Source organism: Pelodiscus sinensis, chromosome 13, assembly GCF_052426305.1.
Source record: "Pelodiscus sinensis isolate ZL-2025 chromosome 13, ASM5242630v1, whole genome shotgun sequence".
Classification (NCBI taxonomy): Eukaryota; Metazoa; Chordata; order Testudines; family Trionychidae; genus Pelodiscus; species Pelodiscus sinensis.
This window is the reverse complement of record NC_143064.1, coordinates 24,850,990-24,878,875: the sequence shown is the minus strand read 5'-3', so window position 1 is coordinate 24,878,875 and position 27,886 is coordinate 24,850,990. Positions and strand designations below refer to the sequence as shown.

The 27,886-nt window shown below is 45.8% G+C and overlaps 1 protein-coding gene across 9 annotated transcripts in view; it reads right to left on the bottom strand.

Moving 5' to 3' along the window:
• Positions 1 to 27,886, bottom strand: part of LOC102448049 (ligand of Numb protein X 2-like) — a 55,024-nt gene that overhangs the window by 1,418 nt on the left and 25,720 nt on the right. For 8 of the 9 annotated variants that reach the window (XM_075940861.2, XM_075940864.2, XM_075940858.2 and 5 more), the window contains 7 exons: positions 26,608 to 26,837; positions 24,634 to 24,830; positions 22,733 to 23,101; positions 19,161 to 19,337; positions 7,593 to 7,767; positions 7,156 to 7,378; positions 1,209 to 1,367 (listed from right to left, as the gene is read on the bottom strand). In XM_075940861.2, coding sequence (XP_075796976.2) covers positions 1,209 to 1,367; positions 7,156 to 7,378; positions 7,593 to 7,767; positions 19,161 to 19,337; positions 22,733 to 23,101; positions 24,634 to 24,830; positions 26,608 to 26,837 — 1,530 coding nt within the window. The remainder of the gene's footprint in view (positions 1 to 1,208; positions 1,368 to 7,155; positions 7,379 to 7,592; positions 7,768 to 19,160; positions 19,338 to 22,732; positions 23,102 to 24,633; positions 24,831 to 26,607; positions 26,838 to 27,886) is intronic. The other variant, XM_075940866.2, reaches the window with a different exon arrangement.

The window sequence follows — 27,886 nt, the reverse complement described above, 5'->3', positions numbered from 1 at the left end:
TGCTGCAGCTGCTTGTTTAGTAAATAGCTGATGGGGAAGTGCTCATGTGCTTCATAGAGAGTGTGGTCATGCTGGCAGTTTGAATTTGCTTTACAGGCAGATACTGGAGGACACATCCAAACTACCTCATAAAAGGTCCTACTAACAGTTTACAAATCAGTCAGGATGACAACCCCTAGTTAAAGCAGCTGCCTTGGAAACAGATCAGTAAAATTAATGCTAAGAAAGAAGAGATGATATCCAGAGAATGGTAGGTCCCATTGACAAGACACTAATTTAATATCAGAACATAACTGCCAAATAACTGAAAAGTCCTTAGTTGGATTAGTGTCTGTACCATTCACAAACACAGTCCCCTCTAGAATGGTGCGAGATCTCTGCTCTGACAGTATCTCTGGCAGAGGAGCTAAAAGGGCAACACTGACATCTTCTCTGGAAGGAGCCAGCAAGCAGTATATGTTCCTAACTAGAGAGGAAGATACTGTAAAGGGAGTTTCCCAGGGAAAGGCAACTATAAAAGTTAAAGAAGGGAGAGATTAAGCCATGCAGCCTGTTTCAGAGCCAGTAGTTTTCCTAATGCGCCAACCACATTAGTTTTAAACACCCCAATCAACAGGGATGTTTAAATACCAGGCCCTTGAGAGATTATTCACAACTTAATAAGGCTCATTGTCCAGAAGTTTCTCCTGATATTAATCTTAAATATCCCCTTAATTTCATCCAGTTAATGTTAGTTATACCATAATTGCCTCTTGTAGTAAATTAATTCCTTTTCCATTTGGTTATTACACCCTTCACAGAGATGGAGAAAAAAGTATTAACTCACTTATAAATCACTTGTAAGCAGGGCTTGACGAACGGCAGCAAAAGCTGCTTGCCAGCCCTGCACTGCGCACATGCAAGACCCGCATTGCGCGTGTGCGCGCTGCAAATGAACAGGGCACCTGGCTGAAATCTACTCGCCACGGGTGAGTAGATTCAATACTTTGTCAAGCCCTGCTTGTAAGCTTACTCTTCTATCCTAATTGTAGAAATAAAGACAACTGGTTGTGTGGTCATTGGTAAGAGCTGGGATGAAAAGGAACTTGGCTAAATCACTAAACTTCAGTCAGGCTAGTTAAAAAAAAGCTCAATAAAATTACACAGACTACATTTAAACTCAGTACTTCTGGAATGGATACAAATAATGAAAGAAACATTATACATACTTTAGTCTTCTATCACGGAAGGCAGGTGTTCCAGGCACTATAGTTTTAATGAAAAATGGCTGGTTTCCTTTGCCTTCTTCAAAGCCTCCAACAATGCTGAATCCCCAGCTTTCTGAGTTAGTTTTATGAAGGACAATATCTTGACAGCAGTGGAGGTAACTGGAAAACAAGCACTGTCACAGAAGTGGCACACATGATTTGTTCTTAAGCACTTATTTTCCACCTAGAATTGCTTGTTTAAAAATCTTCATTGTTCCTTGTGATGTGGGAGGTCTCAGATAACTTGTAGCTTTTGCTATACTACCTGCATCCATCAGGGGACAAAGTCTTATCCCACCACAAGCATAAGTAGACTGCAGTCAAGGTTATTAAGGGGTTACACCTTACAGAATTTTTTTTTAATACAAAAAGTAATTGCAAGAAGTATTGCTGGGCTCTTATAATTAACCTGCAGTCAAGTTTCTGGTTTCAAACATGTATTGTGGGGACTTAGTACAACAGCTGCATTTAGCAGCCAGAGATCACAGATGGAAAGCAAACATTACGGTGGTTAGGCAAAGCAACCTTTCTTCTATTAAATGATCCAAACAATCGTATCAGAGTTTGTTTGTGAAGGGTTTTTCATGCAGGACTTATCACATTTTGGAGTATACCTGCTCAGTTTCTAATGTTTGATGTAATATCATATCCCAAGACTAGGTCTGCTTGCCAGACTTCTTCAAAAGATGACACAAAACTAGTAGCATTTGCTCCTGGAGTATACTGCTCTTAACAGCAAGGGAGAGTCCAGTGACCTATACTAGATATCCAAAAGGAGTGGATGGAGTGCACCAATACTGGGAGAGCAAACATAGCAGCCATAAATCAGCACTCAACAATAATCAGAAGGCATGTAATTAACTCTGGCACTCATTACCACAGAGGCAAAGAATGAAGAAGGTTTAGACATTTATATGGACAATAAAAATGCCCCCAGTTATGTTAAGAGGGGATAACAATCAACACGGGATAGCAAACCTTCTGCTTCAGAACATAAGCCATCTATTAACTGCTTGGTAGGGTAAAACTAGTCCAATGATGCAGTGTTGGTGTCTTACATCCCCATCTGCAGCATCTGATACTGGCTACTGTCAGCCATAAAAAGCTAGGCAATAGACCAGATGGCCATCCATCTGGTCCTGTAGAGTAATTCTTGTGTTTTTAATAGCTCATACACAGCTTTGAACATCAGAAAGAATCTGTTATTGTGAGGAGAAGACTAGTTAGGACACCTGGGATATTTCCTACTCTAACTTCCACCCAGGCAGCTTACTGGAGACAAGACAGAGCCCTGTCATAGAAAAGGCTACCCTTCTGGCAATGCAGTGTGGCAATGTCAGCACAGGACAAATACAAAGGTGTAGAATACAACCAAAATGAGCTAGCCAACAAACTACATTTGACACAAACAATAAGCCACAAGTGCAAATGTAACAGAGTGGAAACTGTAAGCACTGTGGACAGAAGTGTTGAAAGTTAGAGTTGGTCTTGCTTGGAGCAGGGGACTGGATAAGCTGACCTGAGGTCTTTTCTTATCCTCATCTTTTATTATTAGGACTGAATATGCCAGTAAGGCTTCCAGCATTCCTTCTTCGTACTCTGCTCTTCCACTACCAAACTACTCTAACAACAAATATTTAGCTTTCTTCAACAAAACAAGAGCTATCTTCTGGATTAAATATTTACCGGGGGGAGGAGGAGGAACAGACCGTGTTCTAGTAGTAAGCTTCTGATTTTCACACTGCGTTTCAAAACACAGCTCTCAGGGACTGTTTCAAAAAGGCTACATATAGTGATGGCTCAAACATTTCCTAGAAGAAGTTAAAAACTAAAAACCAAACCAAACTGAGCAGTGTATAAAAGTCAGCATGGCAAAAAGCCTGAACACCTACATTTAGCTGAAGAGGGCAATGAGAAACTCAGCATTGATCTGCAATAAGTTTGTTTTTCCTCAGTGGTTTAGTAAAATTATAAAACACACAGCCAACTAGTCATTATTAACCACCACTTTGGGCAACTGGGGAAATTAGTAAGGAACCTCAAGGAAGGAATTACCATCATATATATTGTTTGGAACAAATTATGTAAACATTGGCAGACCACAAAATGAAACATACCCGCCACGTGCCCCTCAGACCATATCCTAAAAACTTCACCCCCTGAAAGCATGTCTGCAGTCTGTTGTGTAATATTCTGTATTCAGAAGATGCCGGAATTCAGTTCAGAGCAACAGACTCATAACACACTAGAAATGGAAGGGAACTCGAGAGAACATTGAGTCCAATCCCCTGCCCTCACAGCAGGACCAACCACTGTCTAGATCACCCCTGATATGTGTCTGTCTAACCTGCTCTTAAATATCTCAAGTGATGGAGATTCCACAACCTACCCTAGGCAATTTATTCCAATATTTGACCACCCTGACAGGAAGTTTTTCCTGATGGCCAACCTAAACATCCCTTGCTGCAATTTAATCCCATTGCTTCTTGTTCTATCCTCAGAGGCCAAGGAGAACAATTTTTCTACCTCCTCCTTGTGACACCCTTTTAGATACTTGAAAACTGCTATCATGTCCCCTCTCAGTCTTTATTCTTTACAAACTAAACAAGCCCAATTCTTTCAGTCTTCCCTCATAGCTCATGTTTTCTAGACCTTTTAATAATTCTTGTTGCTCTTCTCTGGACCCTCTCCATTTTCTCCACATCTTTCTTCAAATGTGGTGCCCTGAACTGGACACAATACTCCAATTGAGGCCTAATCAGCGCAGAGTAGAGCAGAAGAATGACTTCTCGTGTCCTGCTCACAACACTCCCGTTAATGCATCCCAGAATCATGTTTGCTTTTTTTGCAACAGTGTCACACTGTTCACTCATACAGGCAGTCCCCGGGTTACGTACAAGATAGGGACTGTAGGTTTGTTCTTAAGTTGAATCTGTATGTAAGTCGGAACTGGCGTCCAGATTCAGACACTGCTGAAACTGACCGCCAGTTCTGACTTACATACAGAATCAACTTAAGAACCCCAGGCGTCCCCAAGTCAGCTGCTGCTGAAACTGATCAGCAGCTGATTCCAGGAAGCCCGGGGCAGAGCAACTCTGCCTCGGGCTTCCTGTAGTCAGCGCTGGTCAGTTTCAGCAGAAGCTGACTTGGGGACGCCTGGGGCAGAGCAGCTGGGGTGCTACTGGACCAACCCAGCAGCACCCCATCTGCTCTGCCCCAGACGTCCTGATTCAGCCGCTGCTGAAACTGACCAGCAGCGGCTGAATCAGGACCTGGGGCAGAGCAGCTGGGGTGCTGCCGGGTTGGTCCAGTAGTGCCCACGGGCGCTGCAGGACCAATCGGCAGCGCCCCAGCTGCTCTGCCCCAGAGTCCAAAACAAAAGCCTGGTCTGCTGGGGGGGGGGAGCACACTAGCTGCGCCCCCCCCCCCAGCAGACCAGGGACACGGGGAGCAGAGCCGCAGCGGCAGCGAGGTGCCGCGCCTCTGAGGCTTTGCTCTGGCAAAGCCTCAGAGGCGAGGGACCCCGCCACGGCTGCGGCTTCAGTCTGGGTGCCTGTGGTCTGCTGGGGACGGCCCCCAGCAGACCACAGGCACCCGGACTGAAGCCGCAGCCGCGGGGGGTCCCGCGCCTCTGAGGCTTTGCCAGAGCAAAGCCTCAGAGGCGCGGGGAACCGCCGCTGCTGCCGCTCCAGTCTGGGTGCCTGTGGTCTGCTGGGGACGGTCCCCAGCAGACCACAGGCACCCTGACTGAAGCCGCAGCCGCGGGGGGGGTCCCGCGCCTCGCTGCCGCTGCGGCTCTGCTCCCCGTGCCAGAGCAAAGCCTCAGAGGCGTGGGACCCCCCCGCGGCTGCGGCTTCAGTCAGGGTGCCTGTGGTCTGCTGGGGACCGTACCCAGCAGACCACAGGCACCCAGACTGGAGCGGCAGCAGCGGCGGTTCCCCGCGCCTCTGAGGCTTTGCTCTGGCAAAGCCTCAGAGGCGCGGGACCCCCCGCGGCTGCGGCTTCAGTCCGGGTGCCTGTGGTCTGCTGGGGGCCGTCCCCAGCAGACCACAGGCACCGGGTCTCAAGGGGCAGCAGCAGACCAGGGGCACCGGAGCAGCTTACGAACGGGGCTTTCTCGCCCCGACTTCCGGGGCGAGAAAGCTCCGTTCGTAAGTGCGGATCCGACGCAAGTCGGATCCGCATAAGTCGGGGACTGCCTGTATTTACTTTGTCATCCACTATTATCCCTAAATCCCTTTCTGCAGTACCCCTTCCTAGACAATCACTTCCCATTCTGTATGTGTGAAACTGATTGTTCCTTCCTAAGTGAAGTACTTTGCATTTGTCCTTATTAAACTTCATCCTGTTTACCTCAGACCATTTCTCTAGTTTGTCCAGATTATAGAATCTGATTACTCTCCAGCCACTGCTTCAGTGCTGGAAGGGTACTTCTGACATCATGGCTTTTCATGTCAGTGGGAAATGCTGCATAGGGTCCTGTGAGGATGTATACAGCCATCACTACTTTTTAAAATGAGAACACAACTTTATGATCTTAAAGTTGGCGAATTTAATCATAACTTGGCTCAAGTTCTCAGCCAATTAGGGTAAGTGAAACCAAACATTGAATATGTGTCAAGCAAGGTACTTCGTGGATACTAGCTCTGAGGCCTATACTTAAAACAAAAGCAGATGACTAGAACCCTAGGAGGCTGACATAATCAAAATGGAATTTTGGAAAGCAGAGTCTGTACAACTAGGAAATCTTTAGAAAGAACACTCTTCACCTTCCCCAGCATTTGTGATGAGATGTAAAAGAAACTTTTGCTCTGTAGTCACAATACACCTGCCCAAGAGTGACCCCTATAAGGAAACCCTAAGTGCACTAAATGGCATAGAGATTTAGGGGTTGAATCCCAGCTTCCTACATCAACATGAGTTAATCAGGTACAGCTGAGACTAGCTAGTCTCAGAACTTTAGGTTACTTTCAAGAGACAGGCCAAGATTCTATGTGCAAGAAGCCCAGAGACATAGTTCTCTAGAGACATAAGAGCTGCCCTCTGAGGTTTGTTGTTTGGGGGTTACAAACTGATAAACTGCACATGGGAAGGTAGCCACAGGCTTTGCCAATTTGATTCCTTTGGTCACACGAGAAAAGCCTGTAAATAAATCCAAACCCTTAGCAAAGCTTTTGTTTAACCTGAACCTCATGTAATCTCCCTGTCTAGTCACTCAAGCCATAGCCTACATCTCTTCTCAGGATGGAACTCACTCCAAATTGTCCTTTAACCGAGACCAGTAAAGAGGAGCATCTGCTATCTCTTTCCAGAAATGAAAAGCTGAAATGTTCAAACCTTAAAAATGCTCTGCCACATTTAAAATTTACACAGCTTAAAAATTACACAGCTGAGATGAGGTTAAGACTTTGCTTGCTTTGAAGCAAAGCAATGAGATTAGTTGCTAAAAGGCAGTAGTCCTGACTTCTGTTAAGTAGCATAGAACATGATGCTTTAGGGAGGATTGTTTGCAGTGCATGTGTCACAATTCAAATGCAAGCTGTGTAATAAAACACCTTCTCTCCTCCTCCCCCTCAAATAAATACATTCTTGCTTTTGTTCTCAACTTCTGTGACATATTCAATGTGAGAAAATGTTCAGTGAACTGTCAGATACCTAAAGTCTGACCATATTGAAAAGAGGTGAGGTTCAGAAATACTGAAGAGCAATGCAAGTTTATTAATTTATTTGTTTTACTGAGAACATACTGACAACTTATGGTCTATTTTACTTTTGTTAAAAGGGCTTGTCACCAAATTTGACTTGGTTCAGGGTCAGCCAGTGATTCATTTTGCTTAAATGTCAGATAAGGTAGAAAACCTGACTCCCTAGCAATACTAAGGATAGAAAATTGACCAAACAAACTTACCTAGGTAATCCAAGCCATGTGATCCAAAGGGGTGACCAACTGAATCCATGTTCCCTGATATCTGAGAGTGGGTCTGTGGATTCTGGTACCCTCTCTGGTAAAAGGATTTCCAAGGCTTTCAAGACTACAGTGTGGGAAGCTGCATTGGATTTCAGAGCTGAAACAGCTTCATAGTAGTTTAGTTGAGTCAAATCGATGCCATTTATACTCAAAAGCACATCTCCTGCAGATTATATAAAAAAAAAAATTATCATGGCCACAGAGATTTATCCTTTTGTAACAGACAACTTCTGACCTTGGGGTGTCACCCAGGACTTAGTGCTTCAAACTTCATTAATGTTTAATGCCAACTTTCACTTACAAAACCACTAAAACCATTCACTGAGTTCATTCATGAAATTATAAAAAGAGAAACTGGGTCTGGAAAGCTGCCTTACCTCTCTTGATCCTGCCATCCCTGAAGAGGCATCCAATAGGTTGCACGCTAGTAACATAAATAGGAAGTTTATTTTTATTGTCCCTTCCACCTCCAATAGTTATTCCCAAAGATTCCTTTAGGTCCTTTTTTATTGCAACTGTCTTTTCCTGGCTGAGATATCCCTGAGGTAGATCCTACAAAGAAATGGCAATGATTATATGGATTACTAACACAACAGAATTTAGAAAGTCCATAATTAGGGTAGAAGACAGAACTCTATAATTTCACTGCTGGTGAAAGATAGCACATTAACAGCATCTGAAGAGTGAAGCTGTTTGTTCAGCCTCAAATAGCAAAGGCAGCGGAAGTGATAACAAACCATATTCTGAAGGCAATTCAAACTTGACTCAGAGGGGTTGCTGCCAGGTATCTGAGGTATCTGTCTGTCTACATGTCCATCTAATCCTTTTTCTGTATTGAGGCTTCATATGATGAGTTTCTTTCCTCTTCCTGGTGAAGAAACTACACACTCATTTCACACAGGTCAAACATATAAAAGAGGTTACTCACCTTGTGCACTGGTGTTCTTCGAGATGGGTGTCCCTGTGGGTGCTCCATTGTAGGTGTCTCGATGCCCCTGTGCTTATAATAATTTTTTAGCAGCAGTACCCTGGGTGCAGATATGCATGTGTGGTGCCACTCGTGCCATAGCGAGCGTGCCAAAGCACGCATGTGACATCAACAGTCCCCCGTTCCTTCTCTACTGCAGAGAGACGTTAAGACTGCAAAGCAGAGGGGGGAAGGGAGGGCCATGGAGTACCCATAGAGACATGCATCTCAAAGAACACCAGTTACTGCACAAGGTGAGTAACCTCTTTTTTTCCTTCTTTGAGGAGTGTCCCTGTGGGTGCGCCACTGTTGGTGACTATGGAGCAGTACTCGTGAGAATTTGGAAGGAGGGGCTTCAGATCTGTATTGTGAATGGCAGATAGAACTGCCACTACAAATTTAGTGTGTTGAGAGGCAAACCTATCTATGGCATCGTGTTTTGTGAAAGTATGTACTGAAGCTCGCGTTGCGGCCCTACGAATGTCAGTGATAGGGACATTCTGCAGGAAAGCTGTAGAGATAGCTATTGCTCTGGTGGAGTGAGCTGGTGGATTTGATCTGGGAGCGGTACTTTGTTGATTGAGAAACACATCTTGATGCAACTGACTATCCATTTAGAAAGTCGTTTGGAAATGGCTTAACCTTTGGAGCGATCTGCTATGGCAGGGGTGAGCAATAATTTTTGACGGGAGGCCATTCCAAGATTCTGGAAAGTAGTCAAGGGCCGCACTCTTCCATGATATTCATGGAGGAGGTGCGGGGGGTCTGGGATGGAGGTTGGGTGCAGAAGGAAGCTTGGGGTAAGGGATTGTGGTGCAGGAGGAACAGTGGGGTCTGGGAACGAGTTTGGGTGAAGGATGCAGTTGTAACCTAAGGCAGGGGACTGGAGTGCAGGAGTTTGTGTTGTAACCTAAGGTAGGAGAGAATTGTGATCTGGGGCAGGAGATTGAGGTGCCAGATCTGGGAGGAGGTGTATGGGTGCAGCAGGGGGGCAGAAGGTTTGAGCATGTGGAGAGATGGGACAGAGGGCTCAGGAAGAAAGGGGCTGGGGTGCCAGAGGCAGGCTCTGGCCAGGAGACTTACCAGCCAGCAGCCCTATCAGCCTACCTGCCTGCAGAGCTAAATGCTTGCAGAGTTTTAAAAGTTTCTCAGCCTGCCTGTCTGCCCCACAACTCCACAGCTGTGTGTGTGTATAATAACTGAGTTGGAAGGGAGGGAGGTGTGTTGTTTCGTATGCTTCCCGTTAGTCAAACAGGCAGCTCCCATTGGCCAGAAAGCTGGTCAATGGAATTGTGCTGGGGGCAGGAGTTACACCTGAAGCCTTCCCCCTTCTCCTCTGGGCTCACAGTTTTTAAAGAGAGTGGTGTGGAGGGCTGCAGGGCAAGCAAGAGAGCCAGTGGCTAGGTGGGCCAGATTCGGCCCATAGGCCATATTTTTCCCATGCCTGTGCTATGGATAGAAACAGTCTAGGAGAACGTCTAAATTGCTTTGATCTTTCTAGGTAGAAGGCAATTGCGTTACAGACATATAAAGGATGGGAAAGTGGAGTCTGCCAGATGATCCTAGCTGGGTCCCAGATGGCCTCATTTATGGGGAGGGCTGTCTTGGATAAGGTGGAGGCATGAAGGTTATCTGTGAGTTTATGCTTGACTTTAAGAACTTCCACTAGGAAGCTGTCCAGTGAATCCATAACCCTTCTGAATAAGTCCTGGAAGGACCTGAAGAAGTCATTCCCAGATGGTGATGTTGGGGGCATGATTGACTTGTCAGGAGAGGATGAAGACAGGCAAGCTGAGGGAAGAGTATCCTGTTCTTGGATCTTCTCCATATCTTCTATGTCAGACCTCCTTGATACTGGAGGTTTGGAGCCACTGGCTGTAGTTTGTGCTGTGCTGCAGCTTGAGATACTGCCATCTGGGCTCTAAAAGGGGCCCAAGGATCCCATCCTTGACAAGACCGGGGAAAAGGTATGGGCAAGAACCAGGAAAAGGGCTGCCACATCTATCCTTGGTTTTGTTGCTGTTGTTGAAGTTGAGAGAACAGTTTGGGAGAAGAGTGGCATGGAGAGAAGGAAATCTCTTCATCATCTTCATCCTCACTAGAAAAGGGTGGCAGGCCTGCTTGGTCCCTCAAACGTAGGAGTGGTGTCAGCGCTGAAGAGGGCGTCCTGTTACTGATGCAATCGCCAGCTCTTGCTGCGTAGTCAAGGAGCACAGTTGTGGGAATAACGGTACCAACAGTGCTGTCATCTCGGTATGTGTGGTGTGGGTATGGAGGCATTATCCGCCCGAGCTGTCATTGTCAGTGGTACCAGAGATGTCTCAGTATGTAGCCCCGGTGCTGTCTTAGATTGGGGTCTGTACCGAAGAATCTAAGTGGCCCTTAGTTCCGGTGCCAATGCTATGGTACCAATGGAGCAAAGGCAGTCTTTTTAGGTTTTGAAGCTGAAACTGCAGGATGTGCTTCCTTGACTAGCACCACAACCTTGGACTTATCCACGCCCAGAAGCTGCCCATCTCCTGAAGCCTGTGCCATCAGTACCAAGGATGACTTCTGTTGAAGGGATACCTTTCTTGTAGCCTTCCAGTGGTAGGAGAGGACGTATGCTTCCTCTGACATCTTCTTGGCTGGAGGCTCTTGCAATACCATTGTCCCTTGGTCCAAAACTGCTGTAGGAGACATTTTGCGGTGGAGAGGCTTGCAATACTGGTTCAGACGCTGGCCTGTCTTCTCCATCATGAGAAGTTTGAGCTCCAAGTGTCTGTCCTTTAGGGACCTGGAGGAGAGCTTCTTACAACGATGGCATTTTTGTGGGGAATGATCCTGCCCCAGACAACTGATGCACTGACCATGCCTATCGAACATAGGGATGAACAGCCTGCAAGTAAGGCATCTCTTAAATCCAGATGAGTCTGGCATAAGTAACAACAAACTGAGAAAACAGGGAGTTAAAAAAACAAACAACAACTTTTAAGAAAATAGGAAGGAAGGCACCGAAATTATACAAAGGGCTAATTAGGAAGAATTACTCTAACAGCAATCTTATTTGTATAAAGAACTGGAGCCCTGCTGGGTTCTGACCAAGCCTGAGGCAGCTGAGAAGGAACTGGAGATGGTTGACTATGCGTGTGCAGTGGCATGCTCACTAGCAGTGTGAGCAGCACCACGCGTGCATGTTGGCACCCAAGGTATTGCTGCTAAGAAGTTGTGATTATAAGCGCAGAGGTGCAGAAACACCCACAGGGACATTCCTCAAAAAAGAACAGGTGTTACCAACTTTTTATCTTTTGAAATTCTGTTGAGATGGATGTGAACCAGTGACACAGAGTAAAAAGGCATTTCCAAATCTATTTACAAAGGCTGAGCTATCCAATCTCATACATGTTTTAGATCAGAGCTTGTTACTACCATATCCCTGTTTAGAATGATCACATTCCCTATTTCTGTTTTAATAAGCCCAGTATACAGTAGAAACTCAAGAGTTATGAACTGGTCAACTATACATCTCTTTTGGAACCGGAACTAAATAATCAGGAAGCAGCAAAGACAAAAAAGCAGTACAGTACAGTGTACTCTCTATTTTTTTATATCCACGTGTGGAATGAATTTTGTTATGTGCACCAATATGGAGGTGATGTGTTGCAACACATCACTTCCATAATGGTGCATATAACAAAATTCATTCTTCACATGGATAAACTGGGGTGGTGCCAAGGGGTTCAGAGTGTGGGAAGGGGCCCAGGATTGGGAGGGATAAGGCCTCTGGTTGGTGGTACTGTGGGCTCTGGAGTGGGATTAGGGATCAGGTATTTGAGGTGTAAGAGGGAGCTTCTGGGTGGAACCAAGAAGTTTGAGGTGCAGGAGCAGGTGCTGGGCAGTAACTTGGAGTGGGAGTTAGGGTGCAGGAAGGGGGCTGGAGGTGCAGAGAGCTTACCTGGGGCAGTTCCCATTTTGGGAGGGGACAGATGGCTCCTTGCGGTCCATGGTGCCCCATGCTTACCTGCCTACACTGCCCCTCTGCAGCCCTCATTAGCCAGGAACTGCAGGGGCAGAGGCTCCAGGAGAGGGCAGTGCAGACACAGAGCTTCCTGGCACTAATGACGACAGTTCCAGCCAGGAGGCATGCTCTTCCGGCACCAATAGGGAGCTGCCACAGCCAGAGGAGAGGTGGTGATGGCAGCTCCATGCACAGTAGCCCTGAGCCTCTGCACTGGGCTTATTAGGTAGCTGCATGGCTGCACAGCTTAGAGGGAACCCTGGTTCCGTTTTTTGTATGTATAAACTAGTAAAAAAATATAAAGGGAAAATTTAAAAAAAAAAGATTTAACGCGGTAAGGAAACTGTTTCTGTGCTTGTTTCATTTAAATAGTAAAGAATAAAATTGTCAGGCATGTAGAAGAACATAATTTGTTGGACAAAAGTCAACATGGTTTCTGTAAAGGGAAATCATGTCTTACTAATCTATTAGGCTATGTCTACACTGGCGGGTTCTTGCGCCAGAAATATGCAAATGAGGCTAAGCGTGGAATATCGCCAAGCCTCATTTGCATATCTAATGAGCTGCCATTTTTGCAGAAGAGGCTCTTGCACCAGAAGGAGCTGTCTACACTGCCCCTTCTGGCGCAAGAAAAACCCTCTTGCGCAATGCCGTTATTCCTGAAAATAATCAGCGTGGCAGCATTGCGCAAGGGGGTTTTTCTTGCGCAAGGGGCAGTGTAGACGCTCCTTCAGGCACAAGAGCCTCTTCTGCAAAATGGCGGCTCATTAGATATGCAAATAAGGCTTGGCGATAGTCCACGCTTAACCTCATTTGCATATTTCGGCGCAAGAACCCGCCAGTGTAGACATAGCCTTAGAGTTCTTTGAAGGGATTAACAAACATGAAGACAAGGGGGATCCAGTAGATATAGTATACTTAGATTTTCAGAAAGCCTTTGACAAGGTCCCTCACCAAAGGCTCTTGTGTAAATTACATTGTCATGGGATAAGAGGGAAGGTCCTTTCATGGACTGAGAACTGGTTAAAAGACAGGAAACAAAGGGTAGGAATAAATGGTAAATTTTCAGAATGGAGAGGGGTAACTAGTGGTGTCCCCCAAGGGTCAGTCCTAGGACCAATCCTGTTCAACTTATTCATAAATGATCTGGAGAAAGGGGTAAGCCAGTGGTCTCCAACCTTTTTACACCCAAGTTCACTTTTTAAATCTCAGTACAGGCAAAGAACTACCGCCCCGCCCCTTCCTTGAAGCCCCGCCCTCTCTATTCTCCTCCTGTCCATCAGTTGCTATCCTCAGCCCTTACTTACACACTCTGATAAACAGTTTATTTTTAAATTATGCGATACATAAAATTAAAATCAGGTGTTAATAGTTATGAAATAAATGGTCTGTTTTTTATTCATGCTATTTAAATCGAAAATGAAGCATTTATAATTATACATTTTGTGGGGACAGAGTTCTGCGGCTAGGGGCAGGGGAGAGAGAGCAGGGTGCTGGGAGGGCAGAGGACAGGGTTTTGCAGCAGGGGACAGAGCGCCAGTGCGGACAAAGTTCGGGGAGTGGGGATGAGGGAGTGGGGACAGAGTTCGGGGAGTGGGGACAGGAGTGGGGACAGCGTTCTGTGGCTGGGGAGTGGGGTGCCAGCTGAAGAGTGCTGTCCGGCCAGCTGGAGGAGGAGGCTGCCTCGCACTCCAGCTGATCGGTGGCTTCCGTTGTGCACCAGCCCATGTGGAGCATGATGCACCCGGGCTGAGCGCCATGGCCAGCTGGCCGGGCAGCCGCTTCTGTTCCCGCCCGCCAGCTGTCCTGCGCTCAGCCCAGGAAGCTTGCTCCAGCACAGCTGGAGCTAGGTGCAGCCTCCCTGGGCTGAGCGCAGGGAACAGAAGCAGCTACCCAGGGCGCTCAACCAGGGTGCACCACGCTCCACAAGGGCTGGTGTACAGGGGAAGCTGCCTGGCCAGCTGGCTGTGGGTTCAGTCCGGAGGAGGCTGCCCCGCGCTCCAGCTGATCGGCGGCTTCCCTTGTGCACCAGCCCACGTGGAGCGTGGTGCACCCTGGCTGAGCGCCAGGGCCAGCTGGCCAGGCAGCCCAGGGAGGCTGCACCTAGCTCCAGCTGTGCTGGAGCAAGCTTCCTGGGTTGAGCGCAAGGCAGCCGGATGGGCGGGAACAGAAGCGGCTGCCCGGCCAGCTGGCCATGGCGCTCAGCCCGGGTGCACCACGTTCTACGTGGACTGGTGCACAAGGGAAGCCGCCGATCAGCTGGAGCGCGGGGCAGCCTCCTCCAGACTGAACCTACAGCCAGCTGGCTGGGGTTTTTCAGCCCTCCCAACCTCCCACCATTCCTCGCATCTACTCACCGCTGGTGTTGTTCCGTGAGTAGTTGCTCCTCAAATGAGGAAATCTAATGTAAAGGTACTGCGCATGCGTGCAGTTCAGAGAGGGCTCAAGAGCTACTCTGAGAGCGACCGGTAGATCGCGAGCTACCAGTTGGTGACCACAGGGGTAAGCAGCGAGGTGGTAAAGTTTGCGGATGATACTAAATTGTTTAAGATAAAGACAGAAGCAGACTGTGAAGAACTTCAAAAAGATCTCACCGAACTGAGTGATTGGGCAACAAAATGGCAAATGAAATGGAACGTGGACAAGTGTAAAAGAATGCATGTTGGAAAAAATAACCCCAACTACATACAGTATGATGGGGACTAATTTGGCTACCACAAATCAGGAAAGAGATCTTGGAGTTATTGTGGATAGTTATCTGAAAACTTCCACACAGTGTGCAGCGGCAGTCAAAAAGGCAAATAGGGTGTTAGGAATTAAGAAAGGGATAGAAAATAAGACACAGAATATCTTACTGCCCCTGTATAAAACTATGGTACGCCCACATCTTGAATACTGTGTAAAGATGTGGTCTCCTCACCTCAAAAAAGATATTTTGGCCTTAGAAAGGGTTCAGAAAAGGGCAACTAAAATGATTAGGGGTTTGGAACGGGTCCCATATGAAGAGAGGCTAAAGCGACTGGGACTTTTCAGTTTAGAAAAGAGGAGACTGAGGGGGGATATGATAGGTATATAAAATCATGGGTGGTGTGGAGAGGGTGAATAAAAAAAAAGTTATTTATTAGTTCCCATAAGAGAGGAACTAGAGGACACCAAATGAAGTTAATGGGTAGCAGGTTTAAAAGTAATAAAAGAAAGTTCTTCTTCACATAGCGCATAGTCAACCTGTGGAACTCCTTGCCAGAGGAGGCTGTGAAGGCTAGGACTATAACAGAGTTTAAAGAGAAGCTAGATAACTTCATGAAGCTTAGGTCCGTAAAAGGCTTTTAGCCAGGGGTAGGAATGGTGTCCCTGGCCTCTGTTTGTCAAAGGCTGGAGATGGATGGCACGAGACAAATTGCTTGATCATTGTCCACCCCCCGGGGCACCTGGCGCTGGCCACTGTCGGCAGACAGGCTACTGGGCTAGATGGACCTTTAGTCTGACTCAGTACAGCCATTCTTATGTTCTTATTTTGTAAATTAAGATGGCTAAAAGCAGTGTTTTTCTTCTGCATAAAGTTTCAAGCCTGTATTAAGTGAATGTTCAGTTGCAAACATTTGAAAGATCATAACGTTTTGTTCATAATTATATAAAACCTCCATTCCGAAGGTATTCGTAACTCTGTGCCCTCAGGCCCAGAAAGAAAGAAGGCAATCAGCAATGTAAGGTACAGAGTATGAAGAGGAGGAGAAACTTATTCCTGAAAATATCCAGCATCACTGCATGGGATGAAAGGAGAGTTTATAATGACTCAAATGGCTTATTTATTTTCAATGAGAATCTAAGGGTGCAATTTCTCAAAACAGCTCAGCATTGTCTTAACACTTCTCTACTTAAAGTCAGCTGCAAAACTCTTAGGGTACAGCTACACTTGCTCCCTAGTTCAAGCTAGGGATGCAAATGTAGGCGACCGAAATTGCTAATGAAGCAGGGATTTAAATATCCCGCGCTTCATTAGCATGATCTCACCGGCGCATTACTCCACTCAACAGCTGATTCGAACCAGGAAGTGTGTGCCGGGACGCGTTAGTTTGAACGAAGGGGTTTGGTTTGAACTAACGCGTCCTGGCGCACACTTCCTGGTGCAGAATTAGTGCTTATGAAAATCTCAGCCCTAAGCTTCATGAAATATTAGCATCTCTCGTTCTATATATCTTAAGAGCAGTGAACTCCAACCTTTTTTACACCCAAGATTACTTTTTAAAAGTCAGGACAAGCCAAGATCTACCCCATCCCTTCCCCAAGACCCCACCCCTTCTTTGAGGCCCTGCCCTCTTTATTTCCCTCCTCTCCATCATTTGCAGTTCCCAGCCCTTACTCACTCTCACTGGACTGAGACAGGTGCGGGCTCTGGGGTGGGAATGAGGGATTTGGGTGTGGAAAGGGGTGAGAGGTGCAAGCTCTGGGAGGGGATTTGGGTGCAAGAGGAAATGGAGAAGGGGTTGCTAGCTCAGGGAGGAGAATGTTAGGGTCAGGTGGAGGGTTGGGGTGCTGAGCAAGCCACAGGCTTGAGGTGGGGGTGCAGGAGTTTGGTTTGGGATGTATGAGGGGCTCAGGGCGGGGGGGGGGGGGAGGTTGGGTGTATGATGGGCTCCACAAGTTTGCAGTGTGTTGGTTGGTGCAGGAGTATTGTGGCAGAAGACTGGGGATGCGGGGATGCAGGAGTTTGGGGATATGAGGGGCTCAGGGCAGGGGGTTCAGATGTATAATGGGCTCAGCGTTGGGGTCTGTGGGAGGTGCAGGAGAGTTATGATGCTGCAGCCAGATGGGGGCTTGACCCCAATTGGGGGCTTGTTGGCCAGGCTTCATTTTTAAATAAAATATTATGTCCACCACAAAATGTTTCAGCATTGTCTTAATTTATGGGAGGGGCATGGAACATGTTTTGGGTGAGGGGCCATTGACCCACAGAAATATCAGTCAGAGACCACACAAGTGAGATGCAAAAGAACTCCTCCTCCAAACCTCCCCAAGTTCACTGATGTGACCCTGAGACACCTCACTCCCCTGGCACTCCAGCCCCATGGGGGGTGGAGGGTAGGCAGGACTGAAGTTTAAGGCCTCAGGCCAGATTAACTCTTCTGCTGTTCCAGGGTTAGTGGATTTTGTGGGCCCCTCTAAACTTTGAGGTGGGGCCAAAAAAAGAGGGATCCAATGTGCAAGACAAGGCTGCCTGTGCGTGGGACAGAGATGGGAGGTGCAGAATCTGGGTGGAAAGTAGAATACAGGAGCAAGCTAGGGGTAGGTGTCTGGCCACAAGGGAGGGAGTGGGTACAGCAGCAGGGTCTTGGTGAGTGTCTGGCCTGGGGCCAGGGAGCTGGTAGAATGTTTGGCCAGGGAAGAGGGGGCAGAGGCAGTTCGGCCGGTACCTGGGGGTCTCCAGGGATGAGGATCTCTGGGGCAGGATCGGTGGGCAGTGCTGGAGGAAGTGCATATGCGGCTCTTTTAAAAAATCCAGCCGCTCTGGATCCTGCACTGCCATCTTAACAGCCCCTCCTCCCCCCAACCTTCCCACAACACTTTCTTGTCTTCCCTTCCTTCCCCGTGCTGCCTTCCTTCCTTCCTGTGGTGTGAGGGGTAAGTCCTGAGGGCTCCGCACCAGATCCCGCTTCTCAGGAAGCGCGAGCTGCTCCTCCCTTTCCCACAACAGCACATGTGCTTTCTGAGGGGGCAGATCTGGCATGGAGCCTCAGAACTCCCTCTCCCTGCCCCATGCTGCAGGAATCCAGAGCTAGCTCCATTTTTGCTGGAGGCAGGAGGCTGAAGTGCCAGCACAGGCTCCTCATTGGGGGTGGGGGAACACCTCCTCATGACTGACTGTTCGTGCCCCAGCGATCAGAGGTGGGTGGGGTCAAATAGAAAAAGGGTGTTAGGGGAGGGCATGGTGGAGTTATCGGGAAAGAAGATATTGGCATCGGCTGTAGCGGTCAGAGGTTGAAGGGTCAAAGAGCAAGGGGCATAGGTTCAAAGGGTGTTAGGCACTGAGGAGCAAGGGGCTGGGTTGGGACTATGGGTTAAGGGGGAAGGCTGGGGCTGAGGGAGAGCATGGGTTAGAGGTCAAAGGGCAAAAGGGGGTGAGTTGCAATGGGTCAGTGGTTATGAAGCCAGGTGTGGCACAGCTCGTGCTTCTGTCTTGGTGGCAGCACATCTGAGGGTGTCTGAGTACGGTCAGGGGGCATCAGAGCTTGTGGAACAGGCAGTTGCAGGGTCAGTGGGGCAGGATTAGGGTTTGGCACAACAGGCAGTCATGGAGTCTATGGAGCAAGGGGCACTGGGAGTAATGGGGCAGGATTGGGGAAAATGGGAGGTTGTCAATTTAAGTCAGGGGTTGCTGTGACACAGCATACCAATGCTGGTAGTGAGAACAAATGCAGGACAGGCTCCAGACAAGACAGAGGTGGTTGACAAAAGGAAGTTGGCAGCAGGGGGTGTTGAGAAGCAAGAGATGGTGGGCACCGGGGTGACAAGCTTGGCAAGACAGACTTATGAGGTAATGGGGTTAGTGGGATACAGGAGATAGTGGATGATGTGTTTGGCAGGTTTAATAATAGAGATACAGAGTACCAGGGTTGGCGGGATGAGGTCAGAAAGTGCTACGATTGGAGGTAGAAGGATGTACAGTGACGACGGGGTCAGCAGGTGAGTGGGTTGGTGGCCAGGTAACATTTTATTTGCACATTTTCATATTCATCATGCAAATAATGAATATGCAAATAAAATTTTACCAGTTCACCAAAAGTTTGTGAATGGGTTTGCCGGTCTGCAGTATAAAAAAAAGTTTGGGAATCACTGCTATATGGGACCAAATGCTACTCTTTAGAACCCTGCAGTTGTCTGTATATATTTTAATAGCACTCAGTGGTAAAGTAATAGATTTAAGAAACAAAAAACCCCCAACATTAGCCCAGAAGAAAATAGCATTATTATTACAAGATTTACCTTATGATAATTAGATTTTCGTCTGTAATGATTCTGATCAGGTCTCCTCTGATGGTGCACTGGACTCCCTCCATTGCTGCTGCTGCTACTGTTTGGTGTGCCACCATCTTCAATAGCATCTGGCAGCTGTACACCAGACTGCCTTAGGACCACAAAGTTCACTCTTGCCGCACTGGTCTGCCAGGAAAAGCAAAAGGAGAAGCTTGAAACTACTGGAACATGATTAAAGGGTTAAGTTTCACCATGGCTCATGCAGAGATTTAACTTTGTGACTTCTGATGATCTCTCTGAAAGTTGCATGACTCATACTTTGTGTAGTATTCTGAAAATGTAATAGGCATGCACCTACTTCTAGGGACCAGATAAATCTATGAAAGGAGCTGATAAGGAGCATCATATGTAAAATACAGGAGGTAATTTTTCTCTTCTACTCAGCATTGGTGAGACCTCAGCTAAAGTGCTATGTCTCAGTTTGGGCACCACAATTGAAGAAAGACGGTAAAGGAATTGGAGAGAGTCCAGAGGAGAGCAACAAAGTGATAAGAGGTTTAGAAAACATGGTCTTGAGCAGTGGTTCTCATCCAGGGTTACATGTACCCAGAGGGTCTTCAAAGATCTTCCGGGGGGGGGGGGGTTCCTCAATTCATTTAGGGTATAGCTACACAGCAGGGTTACAGTTGAATTAAGCTATGCAAGTTCAGCTATGTCAATTGTGTAGCTAAGTTGAAATAGCTTAACTCGGCTTCAAGTGTTGTCTGCACAACAGGAAGCTGAAGGAAGAACCACTCTTCCTTCAACTTCCCTTACTCCTTGTAAAATGAGGGTTACAGGAGTCAGAGTAAGAAGTCCTCCAGCTCAACATTATTTTGAAATCAAGGCTTGTAGTGTAGACGTGCTCTTTGTTGTTTCAAAATAACATCAGCTATTCTGAAATAACGCTGCTGTGTAGACGTACCCTTAGATATTTGCCTAGTTTTACAAGAGGTCACATAAAAAGCATTAGTAAAGTCCATGAAAACTAAAATTACACAGACAATTATTTGTTTATACTGCTTTATGTACAATACACTGAAATGTAAGTACATTCCAACATGTGTATGTTTACATTTCGATTATTTGTTTTATAATATATTGGCAGACTTAACTGGAAGAATCCAGGCAAAGCAAGGCAAGGGGCTGGCAGTGTAACAGGTGCAGGAGTGAGGGCAGGGCCTTTGGAATGTGTCTGGGGGGGGAGTGCAGGAGGAAGAGAGCAGGAAGGGTTATGACAGTGAGGGATGGGGGCGAGGAGGGACTCAGGGCAGGGGTGGGTATCACATCCACCAGGGGCCCTTTTTTCTCCCCCGCCCCGGACCCCACCCACTGCTGTGGCCAAGGGCTGGAAAGAGGGAAGGGTTTGAGGCAGGGGAGCTCCTTACCAGTGTGCTAGCAGGCAAGATGGCAGAGCTCCAGCCCCACTGGCCACTCCATTGATGATATGGCAGTCCCTAGTGGCCACTCTGCATATCTCTCCCCCCGTGGGCTCGCTGCCCCTAGTGGCCACTCTTATATTGTGTCCCTCCGAACAGCAGCCTCTCCCTTTGCATGTTATGGAAAACAGTCCTTTCCCCAGGGTTTCTGGTTGTTTTGATACAACCAAACCCTGACCTTGCTTTAAGTTAGGAGAAGAGGAAGCTGCATACCAAATTTGGTGGTCCTAGCTCTTACTGTTTAGCTTGGACCCCCCACCCCCACCAGACATGGGCTGCTGCCGTGGAGCAGCCTGTCTGCAAGGAGCTCAGACCCCCTGCAGAGAGGGGCTGCTGCCTGTGGATCAGAGGCAGCAGCACAAGGTGGCAGGCAGGAGCCGGTCTGCCTGGGAAGCCGGTTTTTAAGCCAGCTCCCCTTGCTGCTGCCTCACATACAGAGGCAACAGTGCAGGGTGACCAGGGGCTCCTTGGGAATGGATCCCGGAGCGCAATGGCTGCTGCCCCGCCTCCAGGAACTATCGAATGGTCATGTAAATGCTAAAATCTGAAGTGGTCACGTGACTATCCAGTTACACACTAATATTCCATGTATATATACACACATACACACACCTGGTGTTACTTGGGTCCTTAACTCAATATTTGTTTTTCTTCATCTAAATCATTGCTCTGGGTAGGGCTGGGAATGAGGGGTTTAGTATGCAGGCTGCCCTGGGTCTCTCACCACAGCAGATTAGGGCCAGGTGAGAAGCACCTCTCTGCGGTCACTACAGCTCCAGTGGGCATGGCTAGGGGACAGTTGCATGTCCCCCAAACAGACAAACTCTCTCAAATATATAGCAGATAGCTGTCTCTATCCATCCTTGCCCCCTGCTGCCCCAATGGGGTTATAGCTGTCCCAGTCCTCATCTCTGGCACCTTGCTGTCCCCCTTGTAATCATTCTATAAAATAACTGCCTCTGCTTTCCATCTAGCCCCTGCTGCTCCCATGTGGCCATTATATAGCAGAGACCTCCATTTCTATTTATGAGAAGCAATCCTATTCTACATCCCATTTTCCTGGCACAACCAAACCCTTTCCTTGATTTAAGTTATGATAAGAGGAAGCTGTATACCAAATTTCAGCTCTTACTGTTCAGGAGTTTTTGAACAGACAGACACACAAACTTCCTCAAATATATACAGGTTGAACTAGTCCAGCAACATGGTCCAGCATGATTTTAGTTAGCCGGTGGTTCACTTATTGTGGGTGTGACCAACTTTCCCATGGTCCATATTAGATTTTATTCTATACATACCCCACCTAGTGGTCCAGTATTTTGACACTTACTAATTTTAACAGTATGTTTTGGGGCTTTTCAGTCAGTCCTCAACTCTAGAAAGTTGTTTATCATGAACATTTGTTGACTTACTCTCCATAATTATCAGAACTCTTCCCTTTTTCCTCCCACTACTGACTCCCCAAATTACCAGAAAAAGAACTAATTCTCTCTTATCCTTGGATCTTTTCTAAGGCTTAAACTATAGGTTCTGGTGAAATTCCCAGTGTTTGTCATAATTTTCAGGGGGAAAAGTAACAGCTATAGAAGCAGGAGGTTACTACCTCATGAGACTATTCCACTAAATAACATTTTAACTGAGAATTTTATCACCAGCATTCTCAATGCTTCTGTACTTCCAGGCCACATAGCTTCTATTCAGACCTCCCTAGTTTAGCTCTAGAGAAGCCTCACATGTTTTGTTTCATATATTCTATCCTAGTCTCTGTTACAGATGTGTGCTTTGTGTGCAGGCATTTCTCTTGTCAAAAGGCTACACATAAAGATGATCAGTGTGCCTTTGCTGCACTCAACTACTGGAGACATCTGACTCACTGTGGTATTGTCAGAGATGACTCATGGAAGATTCCTCCCTGTTAGTTTGTAATAACTAACAAACTAATCCCCACCTGTGTAAGGAAACCACTCTCACAAAAACAGTTACTTAAGGGGATCCAATTTGCTCTGGAACGTTTTGTTAGCCTTTGGGTCAGAAATGGAGTACTGCGCTAGAAATGCAGACAGTCACAGAATTACTAGACAGTGGCTCCATTCAATACATTACCTGTATTATCTGTGCAGCAGTCTCAGGTGTTCCCTGCCTCAGGTCCTGGCCATTTATAGAGAGCACTTTGTCATTCCGACTCAGCTTTCCATTTTTGGCTGCTAAGCCTCCATCAAGCAGGTCCAGAATAAAAATCCCTGTCTCATCAGTCTTCCTAATCAGTTTAATTCCCAGGGGTTCAGCTGGGTCTCCCTTCATCAATGTAACATGAATCACTTCCCGGTTAACAGCAGGGCTCGAATCCTGTTGGAGAGTCCTGTTGGAAAACCCCTTTTCCTGCAGGACTATAAGGTGAAGAACAGGACCTGGGTGGCGCAACAAGGAGATAGCTTGGCGATGAGTCACACTGCTGATGTTGACACCATTCACCTAGAAAGAGGAAGGAAAATACACCATTTAGGTCCTGGAGAGCCAAAAGGACTTCCATTCTACCTAATAGCACAAGATTAGCAAAAAAGCACACTTGATCCTCTCTATATGAGGAACCATCTCTGAAATAGCAGCTGGGAGCCCATACTATAGACTTGAAGGTTTCCAGGATCTTCATCCTAAATCTTTCTTTTCTCAAGGTAATTTTGTAACTATTCTTCCTCTGCCAGGGGGCAATCATGTAGGGTTCCATCCTGTCTCATTTGAGTTCCATCCTGTCTCATTTGAGTGTGCTTATGGGGCTATTGGAAAGGTTAGCAAGAAGACAAGGGCACCAACATCTTCAATGTTCTAATGACACCTAGCCTATCCTGTTGAATGTCTTACTCCCTTGGCTGAGACTGGGCGTGGGGTGGGGTGGATGAGGCTCAATGAGATAAGATGGATGTGATGCTGATTGGCTTGGAGAAGCAACTTGAAGATATGACCAAGGCTGTATTGGCCACTCTGAATGCATGGGCCTGCCAATCCACTAGAAAGTATGATCGAAGGAGCTCGTTGGATTTCCAGTTTTTGGATTTCTATCTGGCCAGATGCAATATTTCTTTAGGATCTAGACCTCACTACCATGGTATGCACCTTTATCACCTTGAGATTAGACTGCCAGCAATGCTCTCTCCATGAAGCATTAATTCAAATTTGGAAACCAAAGCTAGTAGCACAGAATGTGGCAGCTCATTTGCTTGGCACTAGTATTCCATGCTCTGCACTAGCTGCCAGTTGATTTTCAGGGTGAATTTAAAATGCTATTTTTGACATGCAAGGCTTTAAATGATTTAGGACCTGCCTGTTTGAGAGAACACCTTTCCCCCGTGCAATACTGCTGTTAGAGAGATGAAGTGAGGGGTAAGATAATATATTTTATTGGACTATGGCTACAAATACTCTGCATACAAAGCTCATAAAAAGCTGTCAAATACACGAACTAAATAAAATAGACTACTAAAAATTGAAAAGTTCAAAGAAAAAATAACCTAAGGAGATCTGTAACAATAGGCAGTAAAACATTTTCAGACAGAAGAGGTATGTGTCAAATGGAATGAAATTGTTTTAAAATCCTCTTAGTTACATCTGCTTCCACCACTCTCAACAATACTGCTTCCCCCTTTGCACTTGCACCTTTCAAGTTCGGGATCTAGTAAAAAATAAGAACCAATCCAAACCTTCTGAGGTTTAAAAGTGTTTGACACCTTTTTAAAATTTTCTCATTTCCATGTTGCTGTTAGCCCTCTTCAGTTGGGCTCAGAAATAACCAAGCACTATAAAAGAAGCTGCTGTCACGGTATTTCTGGCCTGATAAAACAGGGAGGGTCAGAAATTACTGAAGACAGTATCCAAACTTGGGATGCTTATCCAAATCTCTTGAGGTTTGCATAGCTGACTTATACATTTTGCTATTCCCTATCATAAAATGCCTTCTCTTGGACAAAGAAAGGTGGTAACTTAACTTTATTATAATGAAACAAACGTACCTCAAGGATATGGTCTCCAGGTGCTATTTTTCCATCTGCAGACACAACAGAATCCCGAAAGACTTCCTGAACAACAACATTCCCTAAAGGGGTGTCTTTGCCTCCAACTATCCGCATCCCTAGCTCTTCTTCTGGATCATCTCGGTGAATTTCAATCATACTTGTTTCAGCCACAAGACTAGCTTTCTGAGGCAGGTCTGATTGTGAGAATCAGAAGAGAAAGCAACACGTGAATACAGATAATATCCCTATGTCCTTTTTCTATTCTAGTTTCACACATACATACACACACATACACACACACGTCTAAGATGTCACAAGATGACTTGTCGTTTTGAAAGTTACAGACTAACACAGCTACACCTTGAGACTTTAAAAGCAAAAAAGTTTAGTGTCCTAGCCTCTCTCTCCATATGTTCCCAACTTGTGCTCACGTGGCGCAACACTGATTATCAGATGGTAAATCAAAAATGGAAAAAAAGCATTTTTGAGGCCTTTTGCAAAAAGATGTTTAAGTTGCAATTTTGATCATCTCTTCTATATCTACTGAGAGGTTATTCTAAGTCAAATTACTTAGAATTGAGGTCTTAGTTCCCAGTCTGATGATCAGGCCATTAGAGAAAGGGACTTAGTTTAGTGCTCGAACCAAAGAACTGGAAGCCTAGAACTCTCCTAGAACTCTCCATTCTAATCAAACACTGCTTTGATGTATGACCTTGGACAAGTCATTTAAGCTCTCTAGTTCCATTTCCCTACCCCCTTTGTAAAATAGGAGTAACATTTATCTATTCAGAGGGCGGAGGAAAATTAATTAATACATCCAAAGCATTCTGAAGGTGAAAACTGTTAGCACTCCCTGCACTTTTGGCAAAGAATGTTAAATCCATCATCACTACACCATTTATGCAAGCCAAGCACTTTAGGTGCTGTAATGAAGGCAATCACAATGCTAGCCAAGTACAACTGTAGTTCTCTATCACACAGTGGCTTTAATAGAAGGACTGATATGTACTTGGGAAAACTCCAACACAGAACCATGTTAATCTACACAGTAACTACTAGACAGACTTCCCGCCTCTCCCCCTAGTTCAATTTAAGTGCACACAGGAATTACAAAAAATATTTTGAAACATGTTATCAAGAGCTTTAGGCTATTGATTGTCATTCTAAAGATTTAATCAAGTGAGTCATAGCTATTTTCATTTGTAGTCTGATAGATTTGAAAGTAATCAGTAAAAACAAATCTAAGTACTAGCATAGGCCATAAAAATGCTTCTGTTTAGTAGGAAGGAAGTAAAATAAACAACCTGAACAAATAGTTGCCTCAAAGAAGTAAATACAAAACCAAAAACAGATTGGTCCAAATTCCAGATACTAGCTGCTTGGCATATTCATGATATGTTTAGTATCCTATTCTGATGGGGGTGATACATACACTTTGTCTCCACACAGCTACAAAAGAATATTATTACTGAAAAGTTTCAGGTATATATTTTTTTAAAATTGGTGCTGTCTCGATAGCTCATTAACCTAGGGTTTGTGAAAGAATCTTGCAGTATTTTGTGTACTGTACATGGCCAATATGAGAGGGGATAAGGGAACTACTACTCTTATTAGGGTTGCCAATTCTGGTTGGATGTATTCCTGGAAGTTTCATCACATGACAGTCCTGGAGGCTTAGGAACCTCAGTTCTTAGTTAAAGAACTTTAGTGCTAGTGGCAGAGGCCTGTGTTGTTTCAAATTGAAAGGGCAAGAGTAAAAAGCAAAAGTTGAAGCTTAAAACTATAGTAGGGTTCCAAGTTTTTGTACATACAGTTATGAGCAGAATCCATGACCAGCTCTTTTAAAGACTATCCCTAACATCACTTAAAATTGTTTTTAAAAGGCGATTTGAAACTGAATTGCATTTTGTAGTGTTAAATGCAGCAGTGTCAATGATACTTTGTTGGTAACTGCAGAGAGAGTGACATTACCACCTTCTTCGCCCTCCTCAAAGGCTGGATTAACTAGTCCTGGCTCCGCAGACCCCAGAGATACTACAGCCGCTATAGAGCTTTCTGCCACCAGTGATGATACTCTGTCCGGTGGTTCCACCTCTCTAGCAGTGTTTGTTTCCTCCATGGTAACAGGATCTTCCTTCCCTTTGGAATGAGGATTTTTTCTCCTTTCTAGTTCTGATTTGTATTTCTTGAAGCCAGGACACCTAGAGAGAGTTTGGAAGCAACAATCTCAGCTTATACAGTAAATTTAGCATATACAAGCACTGAATAACTAAGGTGGTTCAGGAAGAAGGATTCAGTTTTGTCAGTCACACATTTTCTTTCCAGCTACCGGTGCTACCAGAGATTCATTCAAATTTCAGCCTCAAATTGACACTGGAAGAAGAGAGAGCGGCAGAGAAACTCCTTTGTCAATTGTTTTTAGTTAAGAGACTGATTAGTTTAATAAATCTGAGCAATACAGTAGGAAGGAGTTTCCTTTGTTAAGATATTTACCATTCCAGCCCTGCTGCTCCCAATGAAGGTGACAATATATTTTGTAAGGCATAAGCAAATACTTATTCCTTCTGTTCTTTTACAGCCAAGGCCAGAATGTTAACCACACATTTGAATCTCAAAGGTTTTATAGCCTTGAATATGCCATGGTTTCCACCAAACAAGCAACATACAAGACCAAGTGAGGCAACATGAGGAATTTTGCACTGCTGCTGCTGTACCCAGTTTATTATAAATAGAAGTTCTCTCTCATCAAGAAGTTCTCTTATCCATCCAAGTTTTTCTCATAAGCACTGACAACATTTTAAAAAGCACCCCCCAGACCTTGTACCTGGCAACCCAATAATCAATCAAAACGTTACAGAAGTAGGAGGAGAAGGAAAACAAACTTAAGCTATTACTACCATGTGTAAGAGGATGGATGGCAAGTTCAGGTGGTGATGCACAAGTGACACTGGAGGCTCAATGGTAGTTCCTTTTCCATGAATCATTACTGAACCAGTACTTCACAACTATGATATAGGATACTATGTTATGGGAGTTACCATTGTGTCCAAATCAAATTCCATTTGGAGTATTTATATTTTGGCTACTAAAGTCCTTCTGCAATTTCACCTACTCTTGTATTTCTTCCTAGTCACTCTACACCCAAGCTAAGGATGGCCAAAGATGCCTCTCAAAGGCACAGGGCAATCAAACCTAATGTCCAAAATAGATCTGCTTGTTGACAAATTGGAGGCCCAAGGAATGGTCCTCA